A 17,562-nucleotide genomic window follows, 5' to 3' on the forward strand; every position below is an offset into this window, starting at 1 on the left:
TCAGTAATACATTTATACTGACCCATTTTTAATAAAAATGATACAAATCAAAATAAGACCATTTTATTGATAAATTTAAGTCTACATTCAAGCCGCACAAGTCTTTAAGCCATGTTTAAACAAAGCTTTATTCTGCTAATTGGTTACAATAAGTGTCCATAACAAGGTTGGTACCAAGAAAACCATTAGCAGCACCAGGCAACAGCCCACCGATATCTGACACAACCCTAAGTTCTATAATGTACAAGTGTAACTTTTTAAAAAAATCATGTTAAGAGCCTAATCTATCTACATCTTTTTTGAGGTAATGGCCATTAAACTTGGTGGGACATTTTCCCAGTAAAGCATTCATATGTTATCTATGAAATTTTTTATCAGCAAGCACTTTCAGTAATAAGACAATCAGGGCTGATTGGTACTAAGATACAGTACTTGCTAAAAATTCAAATTATCTGACCATTCAAAAATCATAGAACATATTACGGAACAAGAAAATAAGTCCAATAATCAATTTGAAAAATAATGAATGCTGTGTGCCACAGTAAAAACAGAGATCCAAGAAATCTTACTACGGGATATTTAGTTCCCTTTTCTCTTATATTGCTATTGTTTTACAATGTATTTCTCTATGTTCAACAAACATTTGCTCCCTTGCATAACCGACTTTTTGTGTTTCTTCCCAATATTCAGAGAGTTTATTACCTTTTCATTGGCAAGATCAGCCAAGTCCACAAGATTCTCCAGTTTGATTTCAAAATCCCGCATCAGCTTCCATTTATCCCCTTCGATACCAACCCCAGCTTTTTTAATAGTGTTATCTTCAAGCAATCTTTTCAGTCCCACAGGAAAACCTGAAGGGATGAAGTATGAGGACAAAAATTATTCAGATAATGAATCTGGGCCTATTTCATATATTAAAAGGCTGCTTACAGTAATTTAGAACCAAAATGAGGAATCAACAGCTCCTAGGATAATTTTATGTAGATCCTAGCACTCAAGATTTTATAGCCCTAACCTATTCTTGCTCTCTGGAAGTTGCTTTCTCTTCTGCTTTATTTATGAGTACAGATAGTCCTCGGTTAATGACCACTCGTTCAGCAACCATTCACAGCACTGAACAAGTGGTAGTTACAACCTGTCCTCAGAGTTCTGGTCCTCACAGCATCCCCACAGTCAAATGATCACTATTTTTGATGTTCCCTGCTGGCTTCCCACAAGCAAGTCAACAGGGAAGCCAGCAGGAAGTTAGAAGTTGTGGTCATGTGAAATCCTCACTTAATGTCCTGTGTAGTCCTCACTTAACAACAGCAACTGGGGTTGCTGGAACTGCCATTGCTAAGCAGCGCAGTCATGTGATATCATGCTTTACAAACATGTCACTTAGTGACAGCAATTCCAGTCCCAATCGCTGTCATAACCAAGGACTACCTGTATATACATGTCTAAACATGCAAAAGAGAGAGAGAATTACATGTCAGGGAGAGAAAAATGTATACATGCTATAGACTCCATCAGCTTTATTTTGGCTCAATCTGCTGCTGCTTGCAGCCCCAACTAAATTTTCCCAAGAAAATTGGAAAAAAAGATTTTCACCCCAGTGTAAAACAATTGCAAATTAATGACTTTGAAATAAACTAGACATAATATATGTTACTGCGAAGAGAGGAGTCTTTGGAAAAGACCCTGATGCTGGGAAAGATTGAAGGCAAAAGAAGAGGACGGCAGAGGATGAGATGGTTAGATAGCATCACTGAAGCAATGACCATGAAACTGAGCAAACTCAGGGAGGCAGTGAAGGACAGGAAGGCCTGGCGCAATATGGTTCATGGGGTCACGAAGAGTCGGACACGACTTAACGACTGAACAACAACAAATATATGTTACAGTAAATTCTATACATTTACCATACACACATACACACACACACATATATACGCATACATACATACATACATACATACAAACATACACCAAATAAGCATGGTAAAGGGCTTTAAAGATCTAGAGATTTCTGGAGAAGAGACATGAAATAGATAGGCCTGTTTGGAATTCCTGCTCAGACTGGAAAAGCAAATCTGACCACATTCCCAGTTACTCAGACCCAGTTTTCTATAAAGTTACTTACCAAAATGGACTTTGTAAGGATCAACAAAATCAAGAACTACATATGTTAATAGTAGTCTTACAAATAAGTAAATAAATATAAAAATATATTAGACCATTTTCCTTCAGTCAGAAGGAATGTCAACACATAAATTATCCACTTTAACTACTCATTAATTTAGCCAAGAAAGAGAAGAGGCATGAATATTATTCAAAAACTAAGATACCATGAACAGATAGATAAATCACAGGGGGGAAAAAACTCCATAGCCAGAGAAATGTTTTGGCTCCAAAATTATCTACTGACACTAATTTTTTTGTTCAGAAAAAATAATAAACTGTGACTGGGGAACAAAGCACAATGGGAAGACACTATTTTCGAGCATATGAACACATAAACTACCTACCATATCGGATGAGTTTTAAAATTTAAAAAATCAAGGCAAGATATTTCTTGCTATAGAACAAATTCCAAAGTCAGATTTCCCTCCACTATTTCCCTAAGCCCTAGAAGCCTCCTAGGTTCAAGTGGTGGCAATGGCAGAGACCTTGGCTTGAGTATGCCATATTTATAGTTTAGCATGGCAAAAGCTTCTCCTGGGTTTCTTTAGCATTACTTAGCCCACTCCATCTGTATCTAAATGATACAATTTCTTTGGGGGAGGGAGAAAGGATTCCATATTTTCTTCAGATGCCATGGGGACAATGTTCCTGTTCAGAGAAAGTAAAAAACAGCTGCTTAATTTAATTTGATTTAAACATGTTCAGCTGCTTTGGGTGCAAAATTTGGACAACGAAGGTTCAAGAATATTTTTTCATAAATGTGCAGTAGTATACTTCCAAGTCAGGGGATCTACAAACATTTATTTTATTTATTATTTATTAATCCAATTTATACGGCTACCCATTTATCCAAGGAAACCCTAGGTGACTAACAAAGTAGAAAATAAAAAAGCAAAACATTCCATTAAAACAAAACTGAAACAAAGCAAGTCAAGGCCAATAAAATCTGCACTAACATTCCCGTACCTGAGCTCCCATAACTAACATCCCAGCCCCAATTGCTGGGGGAAGAGCCAGCTCTTCACACCCTCTCAAAAGGCCAATAGATTTGGAGCTGTCTGGTTCTCAAGAGGGGGGTGGGGGGAGGCTGTTCCAAATGACAGGCACCATGACAGAGAAGGCACACTTCCTGAGGCACTGTTTCACCAAGGGTACCCAGAGCATGCCCACTCTGTCAGATCTCATGGGGCAGGCAGAAACCACCAGGAAAAATGATCCCACAAGAAGCCTGATTCCATGCCAGGTAGGGCTTTAAATGTGACAATCAGCACCTTTATTATAAAATAAAGGTTTGAAAACACAGGCAAATTAGCTGAGAATTTATGCAAAAAGGCATCCTAATACATCTGACTTGCTTAGAGATCAAATAGAATAGTACTGACTTGACATGGAAGAGATGTGAAATAGGTAACATTTGGTTTCAGACTCGCACAGCTGGATTAAGGCAACTTTTCCTTCCTTCCCTTTAGCATAGATGGCTGGCCATTCAATGTCAAATCCTAACACAGCTCCAACAGGCAAGGTAATGCTGCAAGATATAAATGTATCTGAGGCACAGTAATATCTTGACAACAGAAAAGAAAATAATGGCTTCTTACAAACCATCATTGTCAAATGAGAAACTAAATTCAAGAACATACATTTCTTTCCTTTCTCCCCTTTCCAACAAAAATGTTCTCTCTCTTACTTTTCTTCTACTATCATTTAAAATTACAACATCACCCACAATTAATATTGATGAAATAATCAAGATTAAGACAAATAAGGGAAAGAGAGAGAAACTGGACTAGAAAGTAGAAGAAGGAAAAGGAAAATGCATGAGATTAAAACTAGGTTCCAATTTCCAAACAACAATTTTTACATGTATACCACCCAGAATACATCACAAATTATTAGATAAAGAGCAACTAATAGGAATTTGTGGCTCAAGTGATTATAAAACAAAAATTAAAACTGAAATCTTATAGTCAATGAAGCAATATTTTTGTTTCTTTAACACAGTGATTTGTAAAGTCTGTACCTCTATGCACTTTATAGTGGTCCTCAAGGTTATGTAACATAAATGTATGTACAGTGATACCTCGGGATATGAACGCCTCTGCTTGCGAATTTTTCGGGTTACGACCAGCTCCGGCCCCAAAAATTTACCTCGGTTTGCGAACTCCGCCTCGGGGTACGAACCGGATTGGCGGCCATTTTCCACCGTGACACGTGGTCCGTGGCCATTTTCCGCCCGTGCCACGTGGTCCGCAGCCATTTTCTGCCCGTGCCACGTGGTCCGCGGCCATTTTTCCGCCCGTGCCACGTGGTCCGCGGCTGTTTTTCCGGCCCTGCCGCGTGGTCCGCGGCCGTTTTCGCGCCGCGCCGCGCTGTTTTCGCGCTGCGCCGCGCCGGGCCGTTTTTGCGCCGCGCCGCGCCAGGCCGTTTTCGCACCGGGCCATTTTCGCGCCGCACCGCGCCGCACCGCGCCGCACCCGGCCGTTTTCGCACCGCACCACGCCGCACCCGGCCGCTTTCCCGCCCGACATGTAGTCCGTGGACGCCAGAACGGATTAACGGTAATTACATTGAACCTTATGGGAAATTGCCTCGGGTTGCGACCAAATTCGGGCAGAGGGCGGAACGGATTAACCGGATTTACATTGAACCCTATGGGGAAATTTGCCTCAGGGTGCGACCAAATTCGGAGGGCGGAACGGATTAACCGGATTTACATTGAACCCTATGGGGAAATTTCCTTCGGGTTACGACCAACTCGGGATACGCCCAGAGTCACGGAACGGATTAAGTTCGTATCCCGAGGTACCACTGTAATCATTTAAACTGAAAAGCAGCTTGCCATTCCAACTGCATGAGACATTCCAAAAGCTCCTCTGGGGTAATTTTCTTCCAGTATCTTTCCAACAGATTAAAGTTATAAATAGTAAATGCAGCAAATGAGTTTTAATTCCCAAGTACTGCAAGCACCTACCAATATAACATAATCCAGAAATCCTTCTTTTTGATGTGTAAATCAACCTATGATTTACTGTTATAAATGAGCCAGGCCACTCTGGCTTCTTCTTTTTATCATAAAGAATAAAAAGGAACTCAATTAGAGCTTAAATCTTACATATAAGCAAAGTAGTCATGTCTTGTTCAACAAGTATTTTGACGACTTCCTCCAACACTGAGATGGCAATTCAGAAATTTTATATGTATGTAGGAGTGCATTTTCAATAGTGACAATGTGCTGTATCTTGGAACTTTTTACTTTTACTTGTTTTTATATTGGGTTTTTTTAATGTGGCAAATTGGGATGGGAAATACGGTTGTATGTAAAAACAAAATGCAAAGACAACCCAATATATTTGTGGAGTGTACATTTTGCCTATGTGTTTGTGAAGAGGCATTTCTGCTGTTTGTGGGATTTGAGGAGGCTGTTACAGATCTTTATGTATATGTCTATTTCTCTGGCCGTCACCGTTTTCTCTTCTATTAAATAAATGATTTTAAATTTGCTTGGGGGGATATGTGATTTGGCATTTACAATCAATTCTCACCTCTGCTTTATACTCAAAAACAAGGTGGGTACAGAAAGAAGATCATGGCTGAAGAGAATTAAGAATTTCTGGAAAAAGCAAAAAGCAGTGCTTTGGGGGCTTTTTTTTTAAGCCTCTGTAGATTGCCACTCTGTAGAGTGGTGTATAAAGACAAACCAGGAATGAAGCAGGTTCCATATTAGGAGGCAATAAGCCATGGTAAAAATAAGACATTTGTAAACTAACATCAAACCATGGTTTCAAATTGTAGTTTGATGCTGAAATATATTTTGTTGTCAATATGAGATCTGACTTCAAATAAAGTACAATTAAACAAAACAGATCCTGACTTGGTATTTTGGCCTGGGTCATATGGAATATCAAGCAAGTAAGAATGGAGACCTTAAAACCACATTTAAGAAAAACAGATCTACTAAATTTTGCCAAGACTCTTCAAGTTGTAAAGATTTTTTTAAAAATAGGGACTTTGAAAACAAACAGGTGCTGAAATATATTACATATGAATATAGACAATGTGATTTGCTTTTGAATTATCTTGCATAAGCTTGGGCTGTAAAATTAATTTAACAATTTGATCTAATTCATGCTACATACTAAGTCATTTTGTGATTAGGTTTAGCATGTCATTTATTTAAATAAAAAAAATACAGACAACCTTGGTAACAAATCACCACAACTCATTTTTAGTTAATAAATTATATTTATAGCTCTGCATTTTGTCTGACCTGGATGGGATCAACAATTTACTGTTGATCTCATCTTGTTGACAAATTACAAACAGTTCACTTCTCCTTCCAGCCTCCTAATGTAAACCTGAGTGAAAGGTACTCTCGAGGACATCAATAAATGTAAATGATATAAACAGATTGATATATAATTCATAATTGCTATGAGTAATGATAATCAAATAAAAACACAGTTATGGACAAAACTGGGATATACATTATTTTGAAATAATGCACTACAAAGAAAAAGTGCAAGTTTTCATTATCTTACAGAATATCTTCCGAGAGCAAGGAACAATCATTAGCATTATAGCTGTAGATGATAGAGCCGTTGTATTCTAAGAATGGAAGGCTATCTTCCAGGACACTCAGTTGGAATGGATTCTTCTCCTTTATAAAAATGTGAAAGACAGCTTGGTTTAAAGTGTGTTTAAGAATGGGTAATGAATTCCTAATATTAGCATACATCATAATATATTAGTTCTTTTCAACTTAGGAGAAAATACCAACTTAATTGCTGAGTTAATGGTAGCAAAGTGAGAGTTGATTTGAGAGTAATTTTTATATGCAAAAAGGCACAATTCTATTTTTTAAAGTGTATCAGTGTTTTAGATACTTTTTACACAGATAAGGAAGTTAGCAAATATAATGGATCCACACACATGCTACCAAGAGAAACTTCTTTCTCAATTGCCTTATTTATCAGAAACTGAAGGATATGTAAAACATTGCTAACAAAGTATATCTTAATTAAAAATGAAATTACTAGATCAAACACCCCCACATAGGCTGGTCTAAAAATCAATCTAATGATTGAAACCTCCCTGCAAAAATTAGTAACCCCAATTATAAGTGGCCTCTTGGATATTCCCACACCTTGAAAATACAGCGTCAAGTATTCATGCTTGATGTCTTCAAGCTAACATCAACAGTAATCAATACACAATAAATAAGGAACTGCAAAGAATACAATCAGTCAGTAGTCCTGAAAATTTCCATGCAAATTGGAAATTGCACAGAGGATTTTTTTTCATGCTTTCAGTTATTATATGAACTAAACATATATTCTGATTTCCTACCTTTTTGTCACCCACAGAATCTACTCTGTTTGGTTCTATCATCCATAGGGGAAGTTTATTTGGTGGAGAATCCATATTTCTGTCCATTTATTCATCTGTATATGCACATGTTCTGAAATAAGAGACACTTCTATTACATTTCTTGAAAGCAACAAAATACCTTAATTGCTGAAAGATACCATTCATAATGATTTTCTTGTTGCATATTCATCTGTTTGACACCTGTCTGAACGTTCTCTTTCACTTCTGATAAGCAAGCATGAGAAAAATTGGAAAGGATAAGAAAGCAAAGAATGCAGCTTTATGGCATAAATTGCTCTATTTTGAGAAAAAATGTTGTTGTTGTTATTATATTTTTATTCTGCCTTTTTTATATATAACTCAATGCAGCAAACTTACCAAAAACTCCTTCCTCCTATTTTCCCCACAACAACCACCCTGTGAGGTGAGTTGGGCTGAGAGAGAGTGACTGGCCCAAAGTCATCCAGCCGGCTTTCATGCCTAAGGCAGGACTAGAACTCACGGTCTCCTGGTTTCTAGCCTGCTGCCTTAACCATTATTATTATTATTATTATTATTATTATTATTATTATTATTATTAGGCTTTCATGCCTAAGGCAGGGCTAGAACTCACAATCTCCTGGTTTCTAAGCCAGCATGGCTAAAGAAAAAGAAAAAACGATCTTCTGAAAAGAGCCTCTTTTCTTGGTTTTGGTTGAACAAATAAGAAGTCTGGTTTTGGTTTTAAAAATAAGAAGTCCTACTTTACAGTATATACTGGGCTGCTGGAGTCAGAGCAATGATGTTTGCCACTTTGAAAACATATTTAGATTCCGGATGCAAGAGTATGCCCAAACCAAAACATTCAAATGCAATTACAGGTCAATATAACCCCTGCCTCTGAAGAAGATTTAATGTCAAGGAAATATCTGTAGAGGTGCGGCCTTACTGTGAGGCGATTATATCAATACAAAACTAAGTCCCAGAGGAAAAGCTGGGTATAAATGTAATAAATAATTCTATGAGTACGGATCGCTGGTGATGTCCAAATGTTACACAATTTCACATGCGTTTAAATAAAAGCTAGGTCTCCTAATAGTCGCGCTGGAAGTAAAACTCACCTCACCAAAAACCTCGAAATCCTCCCACTGCCCACTTCCTCTCAATATCTCTTTCCCGCCAGACGCACGAGAAAATCATCATCGATAGCCAACCCTATCGTCGCAATAAAAATGCGTCACGAGTCATCATACTTTTCTTTTCTTTTTTTTTCTTTTCCTTTATTTTCGGCCGCTGTCAACTGTAGAAGGTGAAATGAGGTGAAGTGCATGCGCACAAGTGCTTTCGCGCCAGCCAACCGCCGGCAACGCAGGACATTCTGGGGGATGTAGTTTATAATTCTTGAAAGACAAGGTGGGGGGAGACGGGGTGCTCTAAAGTTGGAAGGAGAAAGGGATTCCTGTTGCCCGCCCGCTCAGTACGCTCTTTTTCTCTCTCTGGTGCGGGTGGGGGGGTTGACATTGGCTGGCGCGCGTCGAACACGGACCAGCGCCCCGAAGGACGGAGAAGAACCGGGCGGCAATAGGACCCGCCCGGTCGCGGAGCGTTCATCCCTCTCTCGGAGGCGGCCGCGCGGGGAAGGCGAGCGCTGCGGGGGCCAGGGCGGGTAGCGGCCGCGGCTGGTTGAGAAGCGAGTCGGCGAGAGGCAGCTGAAGGGATGGAGTAAGTGTCGACCGCCCTCCGCTGTGTTTCTTCCTCTGGCTAACCCCCCCGCCCCGGCTCGCTTGCGTGTCATGGCGGCTGGAGGGGCCGTCGGTGAGATTTGTACGGGCGGCCATGGGGTGCGGGGTAAGGGGAGCCTTGGGTGGAGGACGGGAGGCCTCCCCAGAACCAGGCTGCCAGTTTAATGGGGGAGGAGGTGCCGCTCACGGCAGGAGTAAGGCGGGAAGTCTTTTGATCCGATCAGGCTTTGTGGTGGCGCGAAGGCCCGTTTGGGAAGGTCGGTACCGTGCTGTTTTTTAGACGGGTCTTGCCTCTTTCCCTCACACTTCCTTCCTCGCGCACGCATACAACGCCCGCGAAATGCAGCTTGCGCCTTGAGCAGAGCCTGGCGTTCAGCAACTGACTGAGAAAAGGCTTCACCCGCGGAATCGGGGCTTATCAAGCGAATGCCCCAAGCACAGTGTTGATAGTGATACAGGATGCGGATGTGCCGAAAATTAGCCGGTGAAATAACTCTCCTGTAGCTGCACCTTCGTGGCAGGAGAAGCTTCCCCTGTTAACGTTTAACATTGCTGAGATTGTATTTGCAGTACACGGGAGCAGGATTAGTAAGGGGGAAAGGGCAAGGCTGTTTCTTTTAAAAATGTATTCTGTGCCTTTAACATTGGCCTGACATTCAGTAACTTAGCACATGATTTTCCTCAATATCTGCCCCCCCATTCCACCCCCTTTCTGTGTACCAGGATAAAAAACAAAAGTGTTAGGGAAATGACTTTCTAGTGAAATTAATTTTGCGCACAGAGGCCATTGCCAGGAAAGCAGAATGGGTCTCCTGGATGTCTATGGTGTTATGCATCTTTGTTATATATTTGTTATTTTCAGTTGATGGTTAAAGATGGAGAGAGGCAGAGGAGGAGGAGGAGGAAGGAGTGTGGGGGGCTCTGGACTACACAGGAGCATTTACTCCCAGTCCCAGCAGCAGTATCATTATCCTGCCTCCTCTTCTCAGGCGGGCTGCATGGAAATCCAGGAGCTGGCCTCCAAAAGAGTGGACATCCAAAAAAAGAGATTTTATCTGGATGTGAAGCAAAGTTCTCGAGGTCGTTTTCTGAAGATAGCCGAAGTCTGGATAGGAAGAGGCAGGCAGGACAATATCAGAAAAAGCAAGCTGACTCTTTCTTTATCAGTAGCTTCTGAATTGAAGGATTGCCTGGGTGATTTCATAGAACACTATGCCCATTTGGGCTTGAAAAGCAGCCAGAGTCACCGGAATGACCACACTAATGGCAAAGAACAAGATTCAAGAAGGCGGCAACACCATCAACTACCCTCACCTCCGGCGTCAGTGGGATCTGAGGAACATCTTCACAGCGTCTTAAAAACCGAATATATTGAAAGAGACAATAGGAAGTATTACCTAGACCTAAAAGAGAATCAACGTGGACGTTTCTTAAGGATTAGACAAACTTTGATTAGAGGACCTGGCATGATAGGATATTTTGGTCACAGTTTGGGGCAGGAACAGACTATTGTCCTTCCGGCACAGGGAATGATTGAATTCAGGGATGCTTTGGTCCAGCTTATTGAAGAATATGGGGAAGGAGATATAGAAGAAAGGAGGAGTGGAGGTGATGATCCTCCTGAACTCCCAGAGGGGACTTCCTTCAGGGTGGACAACAAGAGGTTCTACTTTGATGTGGGATCTAACAGGTATGGTATTTTTTTGAAGGTAAGTGAAGTGAGGCCTCCATACCGTAACACCATAACTGTCCCATACAAAGCATGGACAAGATTTGGGGAAAACTTTATCAAGTATGAAGAGGAGATGAGGAGAATTTACAACGGCCATAAAGAGAAAAGAATGGATATCAGAGGGGACAGTGGAGAAGAACAAGAGGGTCTTGATTAGAATGTTTTTCAGCAGGCCAAGAATCAAAGCAGAGAAATGCCAGAAGGTACTGATATGTAATGGCTGGAAGAAGTTGCCTTTCTTTTTGTAAGTTCTTCCCTGTTATTAGATAATTCCAATATATATAACTACATGGGTCTGGTTTTCATGTTAAATTACACCCAGCAACTTCTCTGGTTTCTTACAGGAACAATTAATCACCCTGTGATTCTGATTCTTAACCTCACAAGATTATCAAATATGTATAATAGCACTAACTCTGTTGTAATCTTTAAAGAATATGTATAAGGTTTGTGTTGCAGTGTAACATGATGCAAATAAGCCAGATTGAATTAATATCTTGTAATAGTAACCAAGAGCATTTATGACCAAAACTGATCTTTAAATTTTAAATGATTGTATTGGGAAAGGTATATTTAACTAAGTAAATCTGCTGGTTGCTTTATGGTAAAAATATTTTTAGGGGAGGAGGAATTGGTCTTCTCTGTTATATTGGCCAGTGATTAATTTCATGGGTTCCTAATCGTATGATAATCCAGTAATTTAAGTGACCCCCCAAAAGATATATCTGTGTTTAATGTTGATCATAAATCATCCCTTCTGTATGGATTGTTCACATCTTGTGAGGAGAGCTTATTTAAATAGCATTACAGAATTTCAAAACTATTTTTATATTTGTGGGGTTAAGTGGTTCTAACAAGTTGCTGTGATGTGGGAATTTGGTAGATGAACTATGGTTGGGATTAAAATTCTAAACAGGGAGGTTTAATGTCTACAATGTGGAAAAATATTAAAATAATTTCTGATTTTGTCTTCAAGAAAATACTTTGAGAGATTTTGGTGCATCAGTTAGTTGGTATCGAGCATATCAGATTTTACATTGCTGCAATTGAAGTATTAACTAATAGCTATCAATTCTTATTTTGAAATCTTGGCTCTTAAATATTTACTTCAAATTATAAACTGCATTTTTCTTTTGTTAAAACATTAACCCATGTATCCCCAAATTAATCTGTAAAGGTGCATTTTATAGATGAGTGTTCCAATCGAAAGATGCATTTTGACATTTAAAAAATGTCAAGAAAATGGCTAGAGAAACCTGTGCTAGTTAGCCAATGGTTAGGAGATTTATCATGAAACAAAAATGTAATACGTACTTCGTTTGTTTGGCAAAAATGATCAACTCTGTCTATATTTAAATGGGAATAAAACCAACTGAATACAGCGAAACTAAGTACAATATTGCATCGACATGACCAGGATTGCGCTGTAAATCACATTTTAAATTGGAGTTCAAAGTGCCAAAGCATTCGCTTTTGACCTTGATACTGTGTAAGCTATTTCTGTGTTTAAACCTGCTATTTTACATGTATAGAAACATGACTGCATTTTTTTTCTTTAAAATAACTGGTTGTTTCAATCTCAGTATTTATTTATTTCTTTTTCATATCCAAATATTCTAATAGCCAAGCAGCAAGGTTTTGTAGTTTCAGTTGTATTCTGCTTGGTATTTCCATTTCAGTGCCATTTTAAATGTATGCTGTGACCTCCTTTCCCAAGGATTGTTAATAAAAATGGAGACCATAGGCTTGCATTTAATGTGGTATGAAAAGTTATCCAATACTTTTTTTTTAGAAAGAGAAGAAAAAAGATTGCACCAAAATCATCAAAGGAACTTTAGAAATGTGTGCTATAGTTGTGACAAAGAAAAAATAATAATTTCACTGTTTTAGGTGATTTGCCTAATATTTGGAAATTGGACCTAATGAGTGTTTGGCTGTTTCAGAAATAACTAACAATGTTTAACTTCAAACTAATCTAGTTTTAATATTTTAATTACTAGTGGTCTGTTGGCCCAGGGTAAGTCATGAAAGATTCTGAGTAAATACTGGCATGAAAGTATATGTTCTAAGGAAGAAAATTAGAGGTCTAAATGAAAGGATTTTATGTACTGTTGTTGATTTGATAGCAGATTTGTAGTGAATTGTCTAAACCTAAATTACCATTCTGCTGGTTTGCTGATGCACATCCCAATACCTGTAGTAATTGTAACGTCCAGTTTTACAACATGGAATCCATGAATGTATGAATTCCTGATGCTCACATTTTCCCATCTCTTGCTTTTCTATTTCCCCTATTTCATCATATGTAAAAGGTTTTATTTCAAAATTAAACTTTCATCAGTTGATACATTTTTATGGGAACTTTACCTTATCAAGTTTAATAGAAACAAATATACTAATATTCTATTTTTGTGTTTGAAAAAATGCATTTCTTCTGCAGCTTTTTTTTAGCAAATAGGTAAAGTGTTATCTTTATCACTACAGTAAAAATGTATATTAGTTCATACACTGGCCTGTACAAGTTTGCACTACTTTATCTTCTTTTTTGTATTGAGCCAGATAGTCAGCAGTTGCTGTTTATATTGCTGTCTTCCCCTGCCCCAAATTTGTGTATTCTTGTGCCACTAAATAAGGTTCAGTTTTCCTCTGTCTATGGGCACAGATTGCCATGTTCTTCGAATCAACTAATGTACTTAAACACAGATGTGAGCATCTGAGAGGGATTACACATGAGCCTTAAAATTGCCACCTGCTATATATATATAGTGGATATATTGGTTTTGTCTTATTATTGGACATAACTGGATGTGTTTATATCCAGTTATATTATTGGACATAACTGGATGTGTTTATATCTTTAAACCCAAGTAATATATGGTCCAATTTACATTGGTAAGAGTTGAAATGGTAATTTGGGAAAGAGTTTCTCTTTACATCTGACAGTACATGCACTTCTTTGGAAAGTGGCAATAACATGTTAAAAACTTGCAGAAGGATCTGTTATGATGTAAAGAAATATTCTTTGCATCCCAAAAATGCCATATCCCTTAAACTTGAGAAAAACACAAGCTTATTTGCACTAAAAAAGCGTGGCCAAAAACAATTCTAGGAGGGCAGGGTGGACATAATCAATTTGTACCTCTTGAATTATTTGTTCTCTTGAGAGAATTTTATGTTAAAGCCCTGGCCTCTCTTTTAAAACTGTATGGTCCAGACAGAAAGTCTGTCAGTTTTGTGATTTAAAAATGATGCACTTTATATTTTAAAAATAATAGAAGCACATTTCTGATACTGGTCTGGTACAGTGTGTTTCAGTATAGTATAAAATGGTCTTCTGCATGCATGTCTGTCAGTGATTTGTTACAAGGATTAGATCAAATTACATGGGCATGATGAAGAAGAATAGGCACTACATTAAAATCGATTATGAGATATCAAGGGCATGTATTTTTTTAGAATTGTTGAGTCCTGCTCTCTCTGATTTACATAATCAACATTCCTGAAACTCAAATACTTCAACATATTTTTAAGGATTCCTGCAGCCTGTGCAGATATTGGTTAAATAATTCTGTCATATCTTTGCAATGTTGCTGCATAATCCCTCACCGCCTAAAAAGATTATTTTAGGGGCCTAGATTTTTGTGGCAGCTAGGCAAGTTGGTAGGAAGCAATGTGTATGACTGTATTTCATATAATGTAGCCTCCCCCCCCCAAGCATAACTTAAAAGGCTATTATGACAGACTTATTATAAGGTTCCATAGTATAAATGCAATTATCAGAAAATGAGAAGTTTGCAGAAGGACTGTCTTCAGTCTTATGTTCAAAAGTATGGGAAGTAAATATATCAGTGCTTGATAGACTATTTCACATTAATAAAGTACACAATTGTTGCTAGTGTTAGCATATCTTTTTCTTTATGTTTTCTACTAAAATACCATTCTGTTATTTTCCTTTATGCACTAATAGTATCACTTTTCATTATCAGGTAAATAGGAAGTTCTGTTAATTCCTTTTCCTGGTGAGCAAGGAAGAAACTACTACATCTTAAGCTAATAGAAGACAACTGTGTCCCTTGACTTCCTTTTTTGCAGTTGTTGGAGTCTGCTCTGACAAAGATTGTTCAAAATTGGGAGCGTACTTTCTTAACATTTTCCATAGAGAAATTTGTGAAAACTGCAATTTAAGCCCTATGTGATTTCACTTAAAAACAATTAATAAATATTTTCAGTAATATGCTTTCTAGTTAGATAGGTTTGCAATTCATACTTTAATTATCCTTAGGACAATTCTCCTAGATAATTTTTACCCTCAACTCATCTGTAAAACATGTCCATGAATTGCTTTTTTTGGCTGCGAGTGGGCTTAGCAAACAGACCGGCTTGAACCATCTTTGTCCAGATATTTGCTCAAATCCACTAATGAAAAAAAAAAAAACATATACAAGGTACAAAAGCATGGTTTATAGTTGTTTTGGTCATAGCATCACTTTTTTCAGTCATTAAAATCACTGCTAGCTGTTCCTCCATATACCTGTTCATGCATGTTTTTCTAGATGTATCAATACCCAGCATTAATAACCAATTGGATTTGTATGTCAATATACCTGCTTGTATCTACCAAAGGACAGTGTGAACTTGGTCAGAAGCCTTAATACATTTGTTTGTACAAATGTTATTACTGACTGTATTATAAATGCGTTGTATATATATCAAAGTTTTTCATGAAGTTTGGATCCTTCAGTTTCAAAAAGGCATATTTGAAACAGCTGCTATTAAACAAAACTATGAGATTTAGTTCACTGAGCTATGTGGTATGTTCGAGACTTTCAATTTAATATGTTTTTAAAATATGATTGGATTTTGGTGCGAAACATTGAGTCTATACTCTCAGTGGAACTGAAAAGTACAGTAGCAGGAAAAAATAAAAGGGGTCTTCAAGTAGGAAAGGCAGTATGAAGGTTGAATATTTGACATTGTACAAAGCATTTGAAGGAAGGCTTCACCAAGTGCATTGATAAAGTATCTCCACAAAATATTGAAGCAGCTCTATCCCCTAAAAGGCAAAGCAAAGTGGCTGTGTCTACACATGGGAAAGCCTTTGAAGCAGTCCTGCTGAGCCTTTCATAGATATAGCTGCCTTCAGTTTCTAAAGCATCAACTTATTTTGCAAATAATAAGGGAAAGAACAGTTTCTTTAATACTTTAATTGCAGGGTTAAATTATACTGGGTTATGTGAAATAAATACAATCACCAAAATAGATAGAGAATAAAATAGGCCTCTTTAAATATCCAGTTGGAATGGGAATTATACATGGTTATGATAGTATGTCCTTGGTAGTAAAATTGTATTGCCCCAGAAAAAATAACTAGCATGGTTCAGGGCTATTAATTAGCTTCATTATAAATCATCAGTTTGGATAAATGAATGTAATTCTGTATTGTCCCATCACACTTTTATTACTGGTTATGTACATAGCATGTACAATTTAAATGTTTTTCATTTTATTTTCTGCTGATAATACAAAATGAGACCCAGTTTTTCCATCTCATACCTATCAGCTCTATTTTATAAATGCAGTCAAAATGATTATAAAGTGTAATAAGCTGTTTAAATCAGACTGCAAATCACTTGTGCATTTTGGAGGGCTGTACACCAAATTTCTGTTTTCAGAACTGAAAAGTTACCCATCTAGTAACAGTATGACTTTGCTAGCTTAGGATTCTCTTTAGCTAAAATGCTCTTAGCTAGAAGATAAGCTTAATTCAAATATAATAATGGGCAGGTTTCATCCATCCAATAATTCATGATGTGGTTTGTTCGATTTTAACTTAGTATGATATATGTACTGAGTCATTATGATTTGTAAATTATGATATAGCTTAGCATTATTTGACCCTGTGCATTATGGCATATTCAATAAGCTATGGTGAAAATAAATCGTGGCTTAGTCTGATGTGGATCTAGTCAATGTTTCCTGTCTTCCAAATCATGATTTAGACTAGGATAGGCAACCTGATACCCTCAGATACTTTGGCCCACAATTCCCATTACTCCTTCTTTTGTTTATGCTAGCTGGGGAAAAACACGTTGGCTGAAGTCCAAAACATCCATGAGACACTAGTTTGTTTATCTTTGCTTTATAGGGTTAGTAAAAAGCCTTCTATTTATGCTAATACTCCTCTATCATAATGTAGCTTGATCAGTGAAATTCTTATATCTGGCAAAAAAATAAGTGTGAGCCTGGTTTGACGGTTTGTGGAGATCATATCTTACCAAGTTAGATATAAAGCTAATTGTAATTTTCCAAAACTAAAACAAGTGCAGAAAATGAGGAAGAAACACATTGATCATCGATGAGTCAGTCTTGTAAATCACTGCTTAAAGCAAAGTGAGATACTACTGCCTTTCAGATGCTCTGAATACAACTTCTGACAGCCCCAGTCATTTTGGCCAAGAGGAAAGGATGTTGAGAACTGTTGTTTGATAATATCTGAAGACCATAACTTTATAGGAATTTTAGAGATTCAGAAATGCTACAGCTTTTCTTACGGATTTCTGAATCTTAAGCTTAACC

At 37.8% G+C, this 17,562-nt stretch overlaps 2 protein-coding genes across 9 annotated transcripts in view; one reads left to right on the forward strand and one right to left on the reverse strand.

The window, feature by feature from the left end:
- Positions 1-8,737, reverse strand: part of WRN (WRN RecQ like helicase) — a 70,421-nt gene extending 61,684 nt beyond the window's left edge. For all 3 annotated transcript variants that reach the window (XR_015797353.1, XM_088147469.1, XM_088147468.1), the window contains exons 1-5: positions 8,634-8,737; positions 7,513-7,624; positions 6,705-6,823; positions 3,549-3,694; positions 703-851 (exon numbers count right to left, since the gene is read on the reverse strand). Coding sequence is in view for 2 of the 3 variants with exons in the window: in XM_088147469.1 (XP_088003595.1) it covers positions 703-851; positions 3,549-3,694; positions 6,705-6,823; positions 7,513-7,599 (501 nt within the window). In the remaining variant the exon portion in view is untranslated. The remainder of the gene's footprint in view (positions 1-702; positions 852-3,548; positions 3,695-6,704; positions 6,824-7,512; positions 7,625-8,633) is intronic.
- Positions 8,738-8,900: 163 nt separating this feature from the next.
- PURG (purine rich element binding protein G) overlaps positions 8,901-17,562 on the forward strand; it is a 35,524-nt gene continuing 26,862 nt past the window's right edge. For 3 of the 6 annotated variants that reach the window (XM_088147479.1, XM_088147477.1, XM_088147478.1), the window contains exons 1-2: positions 8,901-9,234; positions 10,117-10,944. In XM_088147479.1, coding sequence (XP_088003605.1) covers positions 10,130-10,944 — 815 coding nt within the window. In that variant the 5' untranslated portion in view covers positions 8,901-9,234; positions 10,117-10,129. Of the gene's footprint in view, positions 9,235-10,116; positions 11,231-17,562 lie in introns of all 6 variants that reach the window. The other 3 variants (XM_088147475.1, XM_088147474.1, XM_088147476.1) reach the window with 2 other exon arrangements.

The sequence above is a fragment of the Python bivittatus genome, unplaced genomic scaffold, assembly GCF_059951505.1.
Source record: "Python bivittatus isolate LINGU-HERP-01145 unplaced genomic scaffold, Pbiv_v1 ctg000520_np1212, whole genome shotgun sequence".
In the NCBI taxonomy this organism is placed as follows: Eukaryota; Metazoa; Chordata; class Lepidosauria; order Squamata; family Pythonidae; genus Python; species Python bivittatus.